Source organism: Mauremys reevesii, linkage group 27 (genome assembly GCF_016161935.1).
Source record: "Mauremys reevesii isolate NIE-2019 linkage group 27, ASM1616193v1, whole genome shotgun sequence".
Classification (NCBI taxonomy): Eukaryota; Metazoa; Chordata; order Testudines; family Geoemydidae; genus Mauremys; species Mauremys reevesii.
In genome coordinates, this window is record NC_052649.1 from 7,389,670 (window position 1) to 7,404,971 (window position 15,302).

Here is a 15,302-nt window from a genome sequence, read left to right on the forward strand (position 1 = left end):
CAGAGCTTTTGAATGAGCTCTGATCCCATCAGAGGCTCCCAGGACTGAGCAGGGAGCGTAAAACCTTCCTCTGAAACGCTGGACATCAAAGTACGTAACAAAAGTTATAAATAGGAGCAGTTGCCAAAATGCAACAAAGCAGCAACGGAACGGTAGGAAGCGGCTCAGCGGCATCCAGGTACTGGCAGCAACAGCTTCTCCGCAGGTTTGCATCAGCTACTGCTCCGGGAGGAGTTTGCTGATGAAGTCAATGACAAGAGAAGCCGGCTGCACGGTGTCGTACTCGGCAAAGAGATGACAGAGATTCTCGGCATCCGTCTGGCTTTTGGCTACAAAGCCAAAGATCCTTTGAGAAAGAGAGAGACCAAAAAAGAGGCCCAGTTAGCCGGCGCTCAGAAATGGAAGAGAACCAGCTGAAACGAGCCGCAGAGCGAACTCGCAACCCCACCTGGCCCATTCCCCAGTCACGTTCCCAAGGAAAAGCCATCCCGGGGGAGCGCTTCTCGCCGTCACCTTCCTGCCTATGGAACATTTCTGGGACACAAAGCAGAGTCGTAGAGGAACTCACCTCCTGAGTCTTGAGAAAACCTGGCGGGAGGATTAGGGAGCTGAAGGATTTGCGGGGCTCTTTCCACTTAGGGTGAAATTCACCCCCGTGAGAGGGACAGCTACAGCCGAGATCTTACAAAGCTCGGGTCTCTATGGGTAGCGCTTGTATCCCCCTTCCATTCCAGAACAAGGGTTTGTTACAAAGCACTGGTGAATTCTCCTAAAGCCGTACATTTCTTTTCTCCTCTGAGCACTGCGGTTTTAATTTTTAGGTTTAAGCTGCTGTTTGAAATGTGTCTGTAGATACACCCAGAGCCCCGTAACTAAAGCCACTTTCCCCTGCGTTTTCGGGAGGTTTCTCTGGACGAGGCTTACCGTGAAGACTTGCAGTACTTTTGCCACCTGAAAGAAAAGAGATGAATAAACTCTTAAGATAAACCCAGATATTTCATTTTATTAGCTGCGTATAATGACTGTGTAGCTAGAAACCTGTTACTTTTACTGGGGGAAAAAGCTGAACTTCAGATTAGTCTTTTCTGACAATCTGGAATTTTGATCAGTTCTTTCAATTCTGACGTTCTACTCAGGGCCAGTCCTTGATCCCATCCTGCGGCCACACGGCAGTTACTTTCCATCGAGGGTCAAATGAAAACTACAGCACCCAGCCTGCTCCCTGGATAACTTAACTGCCCCGACTTGCAGAGCAGCAGGTCGCACTTACTTTCTGTTCTCAGGGTCCATGCTGCAGAAGCTGAGGGCAGCGAGGGGATAGTGCCGTCGGAAAAACACCCTGCAGCGGGGAAGAAGAAGAAAAGGCTTTTAAAGAGGCGGCGTCTGGATCCAACCACTCTTGATGAGCCGGCGACGGCCTAAGGGCTCGGCTCCGATCCATCTCGGCTGAGCAGTGACGGGAATTTAGCGCCCGATTCGAACTCCCCTCACCAAGGGCCAGGGGCACTGCAGTGGCTGTGCTCAAAGTGGAACTGTGTCCTAGACTATTAAACGTAATGGGTCAAATGCAGCCTGGGGGTTACGCCTCCAATGACAGACGGGATTAATTCGGAATTTCCACGGCGCTTGCAGCATTGTAACTGGGAGGAGACTTTGCCCCCATTTAGGAGAGGAAGCTCAGGACTAAGATAAGGAGGTTTTATGGAGCCCTGTGCCCATTCACGCCGGAATCTAGTCACTCTGCCAGCCCTGACCAACCCACAGCAGCGCTGTCGTAAGCACCACCCCAAGTCTAATGCCAGCATCTCAGCAGGCCCGTCCCAAAGGACCATCCTTACTTTCTCTGGACGTCGGTCAGGGTTATTCCTTGCTCGGTCACTTTGAAGTGAACGATGGTGGGCGTGGGCGGCGTCTCCAGTTCGAAGGTGGAGGCGACAGCTTTCTGAACCGCCGAGGCGCCGGTCAGCGTCTCCACGCTCACCGAGTTGAGGTACAAGACGTTGCAGGCTGCGAGGGAACAGCACAAAGCCAAGGTCAGCGCCCCGCTGGGTCTGCGGCCCCCTCCCGCCGGCTTTCAAGAGCGATCAGGGCACGGTAGGGGACCAGCGCTTTGTTGTGTGTTCGTACAGCTCCTAGCACGCCGGGGCCCCTGCCAGACCAATAATAATTATCCTACAGTTCTCTCCCTGAGCCTGTGCTTTCACCCGCAGGGCACCCATTCCTGACTGCAGCTCAGGGCAGGAGAATGGCCTTTATATCCTGCTATACTTCTCCCATTAGCCCCTAGGCTTGTCTACGCCGCGGTTCGAAACAGCCACAGTGACACTACCCCAGGACTGCCAAATCCCAGTGTTCAGAAATCATTAGTCAGGCCATGAAAATCAGGAGATTGGCTTAAAAATCCGGAGATTTTATAACGTAGCAACTGTCAGGTTCTTTTCCTTCACCTTCGGAGGTTTGAGCCGCTGGGAGTCACATTTTCAAACTTTCCTCAGTCGTGAGAGCTGGCTACTGCCTTTTGTTTCAATGCAAGCCCAGATTCTCATGCAGTCACCCGACTCCTGGAATTAGGGCTACTAGGAAAACACCAGGTGCCACACGACTTGTGATAAAATCGTGCAAACTGGCAACACTGCTCCCCTCCCACTCTCGCAAGCTACAGGTCCTGGTCAGGTCAGCTGCGCCTCAGCTGCTTCCGTGACTTGTGTCAGAATTTATCACAAGTGTGAAAAAAAAAATCTCGGTGTCGGGTGTGTAAAAGGTGAAATCACTCCGCACGGGGTGAAGGCCAAAGCCTGGAGGATGGCGACAGGTTGTCCCTCCAGCAAATAAAGCCCAGAAGAAACCTGGTTTCTTTTCCTTTTCTCACCAGCAGTTTTCTTCATTGCAGAAATTGCAGATTCCAGGGGGGTCTCAGAGCTATTTTCTCCACCAGCAAAATCTGTGCAAGCAACAAACAGAACCGTGAGGCATGGAGAGAGCAAGCCGCTCTGAAATCAACGCTTGGCCGGGGTGAAAGTCACCTCTGTTCAGGGGACACACAGGGCCCAGGAACCGGTTAAGTCTTAGGGTCTCTGCACACGGGTGAATTTCACCCACTGTGAATAGGTAGGCCACATCTATTCAGGGATCCCCCACCATCCCCCTCCTCCTCTTCCAAGCCCTTCGTGTCTGTGTCCCCATCCACCGCTATGATCTGACCCCTCCTCGTTCGTCCACTCTGCTCCGCCTTTCCGGCCCTGATGCAGATTGTGGTGCTTTGTGGCTGCCGGGCCAGCTCTCCGGAGCCCTCTGCCCAGCCCACCGGTCTCGCTACGGGCTCACGTGCGCCCCAACCCCTTGGACTGCTGCAGAGGCTGCTTGCACCTCTCTCTCTCTCTGGGTTCAGCAACTGCAGCCAGCGTGCTGGCATCGCTGCACAGGATTAAGAAACCGGCTCCACAGGGCAAAACGTACGTCGTCTGCTCTGCCCACCACCGGGGAGGTATTGGCCAGTTTTGATCCTCACCCCTCACCACAGCGGCACTTACAGCTGCCAACCATTCATGCCTCTCCCTGACTCCCGCCCCCGCCTGCCAGTGCTGGCCCCTCTCCCCACTGATGCATCCCCACTGCGGTAATGGCCGGGCCCTGTGCGTGCCCCCTTCCAAACTCCGGTTTTGCTGGAACGGGGGCGTAGCCGTGAAGTCCAGACGTGCCTGCAACGTCCACCCAGCCGCCCCCCACCCCGATCGCTAACTCCCAGCATTTCTTCCTGCGGGTCTCCAGGTCGGCCCCGTACCTCGTGTGGGGATGGCCAGCTTGCAGGGCAGCGCTAGTGCTGTCATGGCGTGCTGGTAGACGAAGGCAGACAGGCTCCCTGCAACAGAGACAGCGAGAGGGCTTGCAGGACGGCAGCAACAAGAGACCCCACCAGATCCCCCGCCCTTCCACCACCCTCCCCCTCATCTCAGTGGCCTTGGTCTAACCACTGTATTTACAGCTCTGACTGGTCACGCGACACACGCTGGGACGTGTCTGCAACAGGCATTTAAGCTGCCTCTTGCTGCACGTTTGTACAGCACCAGGCACAAATGTGATCAGGGGCCCGGTGCTACCGTAATACACCTAATACTCCTCCCTTAACTTCCGCTCCACGACAGTAATATCCTTACCAAAATAGGGCTCCTCGCTGGCCCCTTTAAGGTGCACGCCTTTGGCAGATGACTCAATGAGGAAGTGTCGGACCAGGTCGCTGCTGTCATCACCTTCAAGCAAAATGCAAGAGAGGCTCTACCACAATCTCCAGTGTTACTGCCCACCATGTTTTTGACCCTCCACTTTCCCTGCGTGCCTCTGGGCTGGGCTGTAACTGCAGGGTGGGATTTTCAAAATGCCATTTCAATTGTGCGTCTACGCCACCCCTAGGCAATTAGGCACTGACCCTTACGTCCCCCCGCAGCCCCAGTTTGAGGTTTCAAGTGATGTGTGGTCCGTGTGCTGACCCACCGCCGTGAATTTAACACAAAGATCCAAACTCTGGGGTCCTTAATGGAGCAAAACTCTCACTGCTTAGTGGCTCCCTTACAAACTGCTGAACCTGGCGTATACGATTCTCCTGGGGAGTTTAGCTCTGTGTTCTTACGAGGCCTCTCTGTACCTGTCTTGCAGCCGGATGGTGAGCTGAGAACCTTCATCGCCAGCCCAAACGACCCGCGGTACGACGTGCTGTCCCGCATGAGGAAAGCGCCTGGTTCCGCCTCCTTCAGAAGTTGGATTGCTGAAGGCACACAGGAGAGGGTTACCCATGCAACGCAGGCGGCATTTCGGCATTTCTGAACCCAGCATTCCCTCTGTCTAGCACTGTAACCGTTCCCGAGGGGCAGTGACATGCAGCGGGGTGGGCTTCAGGGTGCACACGAGTATTTCCTTCATGCATCTGCAACCCGTGCTAACAGTATGGTGCTTTGTCTCCCGTTAGTGGCTAGACCACATATACCCATTTAATGAGTCTGCTAATGTTAGGTCCTCCGAACCTGCTTCTTTAGCAATTGCCTCAGGCAGAAGAGCCTCAATGAGCTTTTAAATTCAGAGGTCCAGGCTCTGTCCTTGCAGAAGACCTGACCAGAACGGTGTCACTGCACAGGCGTGATTCAAGAAGCATTTGACTTCAGCCAGGATCCTTATCCTGGGAATTGAAAAATACAGTCGGCCCTTTCCAAAATCAAGTTGACTCAACTGATCATTAGAAAGGGGAGCGTATTCTCCTCAACTTGGACAGCACAGACAGAGTGAAGACCTGATGTTTCCTGAGCATCATCTCTAGACTGGCGAGTGCCTCTTCCACTTCTGTAACACCAGCTTTTTTCTGGGTTAGGATGCAATTGGGAAATAAGTCACTATGGGACCTACGTGATGCATAGAGCTTCTGCTGGCCCTCCGCCACCCCATGAGACGAGCAGCTCCCTAAGAGCTATGCAGAAGGGTAGATTTGGGGGTGGGATAGGCCTAGCGACATCGCCTCTCCTTTTACCTTGGTCCCTTGTAATGCTCGGCTTGAACCAGTATTTTGATGTGTCCATCACAAACTTCATGGTTGGTTCACCATCTTTGGAGGAACCTGCAAGAGACAGTGGCATTCCCTCATGCATGGCACATGAACGAACCTCTTTCTTTGCAGAGAGGCATAGGCGTGTGTTATAGGTATTTAGATCCCAGAGATTCTCTTCCCTGGCACCTTTAAGGGGAGAACCCCCCTAACAAAGACTGTTTCTCTTTTAACTGAGCTTGGGCTTAAATGTTTGCTCAAGTCTTTCAATTAGAACTTCCTCGCCGGTTCCCAGCATAATTCACTCTCCACTTCATTATCTTCTTGGCAAACCAGTCAAGATCAGAAAGATAACAGGCTAGCTCCTCGGCTGGCGTGTATCAGCCCAGCTCCACGGAAGTGAAGAGCGCTGTGTTGAGAGACATCCCTCTTTTCTTTCCCATGAGAATCCCGATGAAAAGTCTCTGTCAGGAGCTGCCCCCGTAAACTATTCCAGAGAACAATGGCCCAGCTGTTTACTCTTGAACTAGGAACCTCGTGTTTCCCAAACGTTTGATATCTTTCGATGGCCTCCAAAAACAAAGGGGGGCAAAAAAGTCTTAGCGCTGAAATATGGATGAAATTAAAACCTTAAGGGTCACATTCTCAGCCAGTGTAAATAAGCAAAGGTCCATCTACTTCAAAAGAACCACCCTAGTCACACGAGCTGAGGGTGGGACCCTATAATTTTACGGAACCTCATCGTTACTAGATGTTTTTAACACCCTGACCCTTTTTAAATGAACAATTCCTGGACATTTCTGCACACAATTTTCTGCAGGAGAGAGTCTTCATTTATGTGCCATCTTGGTCACACTCTATATTGGGGTTCCAATTTATGAAGGGTTAAAAATGATGACTAGATGTTTCAATAAACGATTAATCAATCGTTCTAGAGCTTTAGCAAGTCCCACAGGTTGCTTACAACCATGACTTATAACCATCTCGAACACCTCTGATGACGGGGTTATCACCCTGAAGGACACAACTTATCATATCTATAATATCTATTAGTGTCTTATTAACCATTTATAAATGAAAGCGTGATTGGAAGTGGAAACACAGTCTCCAGTTTCATCCCGTCTTCCCACCTCGGTAAGCTGATGGGATTCTCAGTGTTGGATAACTTCGCTCTGAAACAGAGAGTGGTTCCAACTCAAAACAGGCACAACTTACCGTCTGGGGAGAAGGAGAGAGATGTTGCAGAAGAGGTCTTAGTCAAGCTGATTATCCCTGAGGAGGAGCTGGAACTGGGTGGAACTGTCTGCTTGACGGAACCCTGGAAGTCTCTGCCCATCCTGGGAGACGTCTCGCCATGTTCCAGACATCCGTTGACCAGCAGTATGGGGATATCAGCCAGGGAGTTAACGATGGAGGGGGGACAGCTGCTGGCGTGTCCCTTCTGGAGTGGCGGGGAGGAAGAGTTGTTCACTTTGCTGGAACTGGAACCCGGGCTAAAGGCATCTCCAAAACGATTGACTTGAACGCTGGGGGAGGCGAGACGAGGGCTGCCGAAGGAGCCGACAGATAAGGGGCTTTCCGCTGATCGGTGGGCAGGTTGGTAAGAGTCGGAGTCATCGTTGAGAAGCGACTGGGTGCTGCTGCAGAAGAAAAGCAGAAGGTAAAAGCAGAAGGCACTGATGGGCATTCGGGCCCCAGGAGAATGCAGCCCAACTCCTTGGTGGTCTATTAGGCTCTGACTCCCCCAAGAGCTTACTGCCCATCCCCCCGCACCTGGCTTCTGAACAGGGCCATCTCCATAAAGGCAGAGAAACTCTCGGCCATGGCTCGTTCTCTGAACCGCTGGATACACAGACATCGCAAAGGCAGATTTACCTTCCAAGCACGTAACTGGTGTCTGATCCCGGGCTCGTGGAGAGCACGGAGACCCTGCTGGTTCTCTGCTGAGCCCGCCCAATGTACAAAGCCTTCCGCAAACTCTCCAGGCCGGGAGAGGTGGCCAGGAGAGTATTTGGCCTGTAGGAGCTGCAGTCCTTCTGACCACGCTGCGGGATGGACACACATTCAGACGCTCTGTAGCTGGTCTGGGGGGAGCTCCCAGTGGGTGGCTGATTCTGAGGAGCTGCCCGGTTGCTGTCAGGCCTGGAGGGGCTCGAGAAGATAAGACTGCCATTCGGGGTGCAGTTGTCCCGGGCTAGCAGGAAGCAGCTGCCTTGGGGTGACATGGAGAGCGGCGTGACGCAAGGACTGGCCGAGCCCTGCATTGATTCGTGGCTCTTGGCTCGGGTGGGAGTCATTTCGATGTACTTGATCTCTGGAAAAAAAAAAGGAAGGGGTTGACAATAAGGTATTTGGGCAGGTTCATCAGCCGAACATAGGAGGAGAATTATTATGGATTTAGGCTGCAATTTCCAAACCACCTAGGGGATTTTGATGCACAGTTCCCATTTACTGGGCACCCAAATCCCTTAGGTAGCTTTTGGAACCTCAGCCTCATATTCTGACAGCACCTCGTGGAGTCAGTCAGGATCAGGCACCGAAGGTGACACGGTCCCTGTCCAGGGGAACTGACAATCTAGGCACGACAAGTGAGCGCAACCGACAGTCGCAAGTGCAAAGAGAGTTTGTGTTTGATGGGAATTTCAAACAACCCCTCGTGCCCCACAACGATGCTCTTCCAGCGCTAGTGCTTAGATGCAACCTCCACACTTCGTTAGGCCTGGGCTGTGGTTAATTCCCTTCTTTATAGACCCCCTGGGGCTGCAGGTGTTGTGCGGCCATTAGCCAAGGAACAGGGAATGTTACAGGGCCGCTTCCTGCCAAGTTTGAGGAGCCCCTTTCTCCCATGTCACAAGGCCAGGCCTTGCATTGCAGCTCCCAGAAGCAGATTCCTCGCTCCCCTCTCTGAAATGGGGACACTTGGCTTCTAATTCCAGCCCGAATGCCCTGCCCCCAGCCTAACGAGAGCAGCCCCAAGGAAGGCAGGGTTAGGTACACTCATCTAGGAGAGCACAGAACCCCTTGTGATGATTACATGTTGATGCCTGTAGCAAAGGGCGGATGCTTCTATTTGTCTTCCTTAAACAGCCGTTCTGTTTGTACCTGACTAAAGAAAAAAACATCTGGCTGCTCCCAAGTGAGTGATCACATCAGACTCATGGACAAAGGGCGTGTGAGGCGGGATGGGCTTTCTGGCTCCTGCGTCCCACTTCCAGCTCACCTGGTGCACAGGCCCCGTGCTTGGCCGTGTGCACAGGGTGGATTTCACCCATTCTCAGGCGTGGCTGGATGCTTGGAGCATTGGTAACCGTGCACAGAACCGGCGTGGTGCCATGTGTGTGCAGCGCGAAGCTGCTTGTTACAAGGCACCTGCACATTTCTAGCTGATCAGATCATGGGCTGAGCATTCCAGCAGCAAAAGCAGCCAGAGCCTGGGGCAGGGGAGCAGTTCGGTCGAGTCCGTTGGCCCAGTTTGGGCAGGAGTATTGTAGCTCTTACGGCGATTCAAGATCTCTCAAGTACGTGCACCCCAGTGTCCATCCCAGAACTGCTCTCCCCCGCTTCCCTCCCTTCCAGGGCTCCTGGGACACCCCAAAGGGAACACGTATGGATTGGTATATTGCTGTGGCTGTTCACACACTTGTGAAGGGGAAAGGTTTGTTTCTAAGCAGATCTAAGAAAGCCTAACGTTAAGAAATCGATTTCTGCAGACTTGTGCACTCACACAACCAGCTTTCTTGCTCTGGAAGTTGAGAGTGGAATCCCGGGTTCTAGTCCTGGCTCTGGGAGGGGAGCAGAGGGTCTAGTGGTTAGAGCAGGGGGGACTAGGAGATAGGGCTCCTGGGTTCCATGCCCAGCTGTGCCACTGCCTCGTCTGACTTTTAGCACATCGTCATTTAACCGCTCGGCCCCTCAGTTTACCCATCTGTAACACAGGGCTCAAAATCGCTAATGGGCAGGCGGGATCGTGACACTCAGTTAGTCAACGTCTGTAACTGGCTTTGAGATCCCCACTGAGAAGTGCCAGAGAAATGCCACATACGAGGGGGCCGTGCGTGGTCATTGGGCGCTGAGTTACAATGGCGTGATCTCTGCCGGAGTCCCTCGTTCATGAACGAGCGCTGCTTCCATTCCCCAGCCCAGCCCATGGGAACTCGCCAAGGCCGTGCTGCCTGGCAGGGGATGATGCTCGGCGCTGGGACTGCTCGCTCCCTCAGCTCTTTCCTGCTTTGGAAAGGCAGGTCCCCAGAACAGACACGAGCCCGACTCAGCTGTGGGGCAGAGCACATGAACTATAACCCTCACTCCTCTCATCGGCTGCGGAGGTAGAAGAACTGTACAATGGGGGATGCAGAGCCCAGCGCCAGAGCCGGGGGCTGAACATCCACTCCAAGTATTCCTAGACTCTCAGGCCAGGAGGGACTGTTACGATCTTCTGACCTCTGCACAGCGCAGGCCAGATTTCACCAGCCGTTCCCGCATCAAGCCCACAGCTTCTGGCTGAGCTCCAGCAGCTTTTAGACAGAGACGCCCAGTCTTGATTTAAAGCCTTCGGGCGACGGCGAATCCACTGGGCCCCGGGGTGAGTTGTTCCAGTCGTAAATCACCTGCCCCGTTAAAACGGTGCATCGTGTTTCTAGCCTGAATGTGTCCAGCTCCCGCTTCCAGCCGCTGGATCTTGTCATGCCTTTGATTCCTTGCGCTACTTTTAAAGGCATCAATAGGGTGGAATATTTTTTTGCTTCTGTAATAAAAAAATTCTCTTAAAAGTTTTGAGTTTCTTTGTCATTCATTTGACACGTCTTAGATCGTGTGGTTAGTGAGGAGCTGACTCTGGGAGGACGGGGAATTGCAAAGACTTCAGTCACTGCTTCTCGTAAGAAACAACAGGGCCTGGAAGGCATCGGGTTCTAGGACAAGTCCGCACAAAAGTTACGCTCTGGGTGCCAGGCCCCTAGGCAAAGCACAGGCAGACGTTCAGTTTAATTGGGCTGGTGAATCTGTCTACTGTTGAGAAACCAATTTTAAAATAACACAGGCCGTGCTTAGATAAACACGCTGGCTGAACAGCCCCATAAAGCACGTCAGAGCCCACCGTACTCATGGCCACAAGGTTTTCACCTGTACGCAGCGACGCCAGGCCTGCTGCAGCAGAGAACACCCGTCCTGAGGCCCACGGGCCAGAACCGGGCTGGGCTGATCTGACGCTGCCATTGCAACGCAGATCTAACCGAGAGTGCTGCCTAGTGGGGGAGGCTCTTCCGCCGGGGAACGTGAAAGGTGCTGCAGCCCGCTGGAGCGACAGGGCTGGGGGGATCTGCTGGAAGCCTGTCAAGTCCTTTAGAGAAACCCTGACTAGCAGTTCTCTCTCACGCCTCAACCCTTCCCCAAACGCTCCCCTCCTCGCTATTGCTAAAAAGCAGCAATCGCCCTATCAAGGACCGTCCTGGGCGGGGCTCTGTCACCAGCTTGTCCCAGAGCCGGCTCATTAGTGTTCAGAGCCCTTGCGACCAGCTCCTGGCTGGATACACTGTGTCCCGCCAAAGGAAAAGGATTGTAACTCAGAATGGTCCTGTTAGGAGAAAGAATTGGCTGCTTCCGGGTCATCCCTTTAACCCAGCTGTTTGCCTGCTGCCTTGAAGCTCCTGCCTATCAGACGGGTTTAATATTAGCTCATGTTCCTGGCACCTAGAAGGCACGTGCTCTGCGGGGCCGAGAGGGCCATTCTAACATTCTCAACCACTACGTAGGAGAGAGAATTAGCATCAGCCATGAACATCTCCCATGAACACAGGGTGGATTATGCAAACTCTCCCTGAGTGGAAGGTTCAAACACACACACCGTGATTTTCATTCGACGCACCGGAAAACCCGCGGGCGTATCCAGGGCCGTTGCAGAAATGATTTCTCAGGGGCCAATGCATCCCTAAAAGTCTTCACTCAACATCGCTACCTTGTGCAAGCCGCTCTCCGCCATCCGTCCCCCCTTGACTCTCTTCCTTGCAAAGGAATTTGCAGCAAGAACCCAGGGGAATGTGCTGCAAAGGAACGTCACTGACGGCCGCTCCTCGTCGTTCCTTGTCGATATGCCCCTGCTCCAGCTCATTCAGCTGCCCCCTTATGGCATTGCCAGCACGGCGCTATCTGAGTGCCTCACCGCATCCCGACAAGGCAAAGCAATGCGGTTAGCTGCATTTTACAGAGGGGGAAACTGAGGCACACACACACACACACACACACACACACACACACGCTAGAGTTTTTTAGGAACAATCCCATGGCTGTAGAGAGAGGCTGCCATGGTGGAGACGGTGGGTGCTACGTTCACCAGCGTGTCAGCGAACCCGGCTCTGCGCAGGGCCCAGTGGCTAAGCCCTGCTCTCCCACTGTTGCTGCCAGCGGTGGGGTTCGCTCTCACAGCTGGGGACAGACACTCGCTCTGCGCCTGACACACGGGGCTCTGCTGAAAGTCCAGCCACTCCTTTGGGGGCCTAAATGAGAGCGGAGCTCCACTGAAATCTGTGGCCTAGGACACTGACCCAGGGTCTCTGCGGCAAGGCTGCAAACTCAACCCAGAGCCCTGGGGCCATCTCAGCACCTTAACCAGCCTCCCTCCGAGGGCGGTTACCCCCGAGAGAAACTGCAGGACAAACAAAACTCACACATGCCTCTCCTGCGCCCGCGGGCTGCAGGCTCGGGCTGCTCTGACCTCTATGCTAATTCACTCACACCCTGCACCTTACTTCTGAGCTCCTGCCTTCCCCGTTAATTCCTCATTAGCCACACACCTGCCCTGGCTTTAACTCCAGCCAGGTGACCGTAAGCCATTAGCTCCTCCACCAACCCCCGTAAATCACCTAGCCTATCCGTGCCTCAGTTTCCCAGCTGTGAAATGGGGAGAACAGCTCTGCCTTGCAGCACAGAAGGTCTTTGAGGATAAATACATTACAGATTGAGAGTGGCCTTGGATGCTATGGTGATGCCAGCCCAGCCACAAAATCCACTTGCCTGCCCCTGATGTGATAGGCAAGAAAAAATCACATCCAAACCCTGGCTGTACTATGGGTAAAATTACGTTTCACCAGTGCCCTTTTTGAGGACTTGTGCCTGCCCGCTGCACGGGGTGAATTCTCTGGGATTGCACGGGGCATGTGCAATGCACGGAAACGCTCTGGGACTTTCATGCTACTTTGGTAGGGCCGAGCGCGCCCTGCGCTGGCTCCGCTGCACGCTGACGACCTTTACCTCACCTAACGAATCGGGGTCTGGTTTCTCGCTCACAGCCGCGTAGCCAGGAGACGTGGGTTGGGCACTGTGCTTCTTGCTGCCGTCTGGTTTGAGCAGGAGGGGCTGAAAGGTCGGGTCGATTTCTAGGATCAGTTGGTTCAGGCTTTCTATGGACACGTCCAGGGTCGGAGACACTGGATTAGCCTCGGGATTCCCCTTGGTCTCCTCTTCACCCTCTGGCCGATGTGTGGGACTGGCTCTTTCCATAGAGGCAACCTGCTGCTCTTTCCCGGGGGCGGGAGAGGCCACACGTGTGAACACGGCATTCGAGTTCAGGCCCCCATTGGGCAGCAGATGTGCTTTGGTCTGGGCCATCATAGGCTGGCTGAGCCAACCCTCGGCTGAATAATAAGAACATTTTGTAGTCAAGCTGGAGCAGCAGGCGCTCCCGGCTGGCTGTAAGCTCCTGCTTTCTTCCTGGGAGGCAACACGTATCGTCTGGCCGACCCGTAGCACGTGGCTGGGTATGACCTGAGACATTGCTTTGGCTTCCTGCCTTAATATTCCGTCTGGGAGCGTTGTCTCCTCCTTGCCTTTGAGGTGAGTTCTCCACGTGCCTTTTTCCAGCAAGGGCCACGACAAACCGTTTCTTCAACCTGCCGTCTCAAGCGGAAGGCACACGAAGGGAATCTAAAGAAGGACAAGAACCAGCAGTTAGACACTAGGCTCTCTGGGAGCAGGAACGGACGTTTGCAGAGGAAGATCTAAAGGAGGGAAGCAGGGGTCACACTTGCAATTCAATTTGGAAAAAAAAAAAAGCCACTCTGCAAATTTTCCTTTGCACTTGATTCCATTCAGGCAGCTGCAAATTCATCCTCACTGCAACAGCTTTTCTGCTGCCAACGACCCCCTCCCTGCCCCTCCAGAGAGCTGAACTCTCTCAGCTCCATTTGCACCCCACCTTTTCCTTGGCTGAGAATTACACAACCTGCCATTCCCTCCAGCTTGCGCTTTGGGTGGCTTCCAAGGAAGCTGGGACCCTATCAAAGGGGACAACGATAGACAGCCAACCCGAACCCACCCAGGGAGCTCTTGCGATGGGTAGGAGGGCTGGCCTGATTGCCAGTTCGGATCTTTGCATGGGGATGAACGTGCGTTGTCCTGTTGTTTTGTTGATAAAGTGTGACCAAGGTGCTGGCTGTACAGGAGGCTGAAGTGATGCACTAGGAACATGGTTAATATGAAGTTCTGACTAGTCCCTGAGGGCGTTCGGTTTGTGTTTAAAAGCCCTGGGTGGAAGCAGGAATCTGCACTGAAACTGGAAGCCATCGCTTGAAATTCTCGGAGGTTTTCCTAGATAGCTTGTAGCCTCTGGGTCGCTATAGGGAGGCATGTGATCTGGGTCTTTCAGCAGTTAGTCTGCAAAGATCCATCCTAGACCAAGGTAGCATGAGTTGTGCCTCGCTGCCTTAGGGAGAAGCCTGTTTTCTCTCACTCTGTTTTTGTGTTTGTGGGTTAACCCTAACCAAGCTGTGTTACACTGCAACCTTCCAGCAAGAGTATTTGATGTTTTTATCTAATTTCTCTGTCTGTATGTCCTGAACGTCATACAATCAAACCTGGGCCCTCTGCATCTGCAACCACGAGCCTCTCCTGCCCGAGCTGAGACCCAGCTCTGACACTGCTGAAACGTGAGCCCTGGAGCACCGTCTGCATCAGCGAGAGGAAGGAGACAGGTGTCTAGGGCTAGACAGCAAACTACGCCCTCCTGAGTCATGGGAGGCCTGTTCTTGGGACTTGCCCGGATTAACAGGGCGCGTCAGTGAAGTCGAGGAAAACAGTTGCCATGGGGATGCCGGCTGTGTTTTGATTGCTGAACAGGCAGCTGTATCATATAGCAAATATTAATACGCCTGTGGCTATCGGGGAGTTAGCACGCCAGAGCACGAGGCAGCCGGAAGCTGAGTCTGACTGTTGTGTGTGGAGGGGGAGGTTGAGTTTTCAGACGACAGAGATGCTTCTGCAAACAGGGTCGACTCTAAACAGTCAGCAGCACCGAGACGCCTCCTAGCAACTCAACATTGTGTTGCCAATGTTCACGTTTTGATCAGGAGTCTTATGCTCTCTGGTCTTTTTCTTAAAGCCCCAGCTCCTGGAATCATGAGATTATGGCAGAATCCCAGCTTTCATTTGGAAAAGGGTTTTAACCCTGCTGGTTGCAGAGAAAAGCTTGTAAACATGACCCCTACATTTAAAAAAACAAATACCCCCCCCCGAGACAACAAAAAACTCAACCCCCAAGTTGGTAACTGTTAAGCCAATCCCAGGACTTTGGGAACTGGACTGGTGAGTTTGGCTCAGTCAGGGTCGCTGCTCTGTGCGCCAGGCAGCCCCCTCCAGCCTCGCCTCGGCCCTAGTGACGAGAGACCTGTGGCTTCACTAACCAGAATGAACCTCGGCACAGCTGCATGGCTCAGACTTGGCTGCCTCCATTGCTCCTAGGACGAGCTGTAGGGGGTGGAGTTTGCAGGCACTTTGCTACTTCGGC

General features: G+C 53.4%; 1 protein-coding gene across 1 annotated transcript; it reads right to left on the reverse strand.

Annotated features, from left to right (window-relative positions):
* Positions 1-54: 54 nt before the first annotated feature.
* Positions 55-12,291, reverse strand: TNS4 (tensin 4). The gene is made up of 12 exons (XM_039516863.1): positions 12,190-12,291; positions 7,403-7,841; positions 6,743-7,167; positions 5,513-5,599; positions 4,640-4,759; positions 4,155-4,247; positions 3,782-3,859; positions 2,870-2,941; positions 1,839-2,007; positions 1,271-1,339; positions 925-951; positions 55-346 (listed from the first exon to the last, which is right to left on the reverse strand). Exons 2-12 carry the CDS (start codon positions 7,822-7,824, stop codon positions 217-219), a joined length of 1,692 nt encoding a protein of 563 aa, XP_039372797.1. The 5' UTR covers positions 7,825-7,841; positions 12,190-12,291; the 3' UTR covers positions 55-216.
* Positions 12,292-15,302: the final 3,011 nt, after the last annotated feature.

Coding starts and splice junctions, on each gene's coding strand:
- TNS4 (XM_039516863.1), bottom strand. CDS start 7,824: ATGACTCCCACCCGAGCCAAGAGCCACGAATCAATGCAGGGCTCGGCC. Junction 7,168..7,402: donor ACCAGTTACGTGCTTGGAAG/GTAAATCTGCCT, acceptor TTTCTTCTGCAG/CAGCACCCAGTCGCTTCTCA. Junction 347..924: donor AAGTACTGCAAGTCTTCACG/GTAAGCCTCGTC, acceptor TCTTTCTCAAAG/GATCTTTGGCTTTGTAGCCA.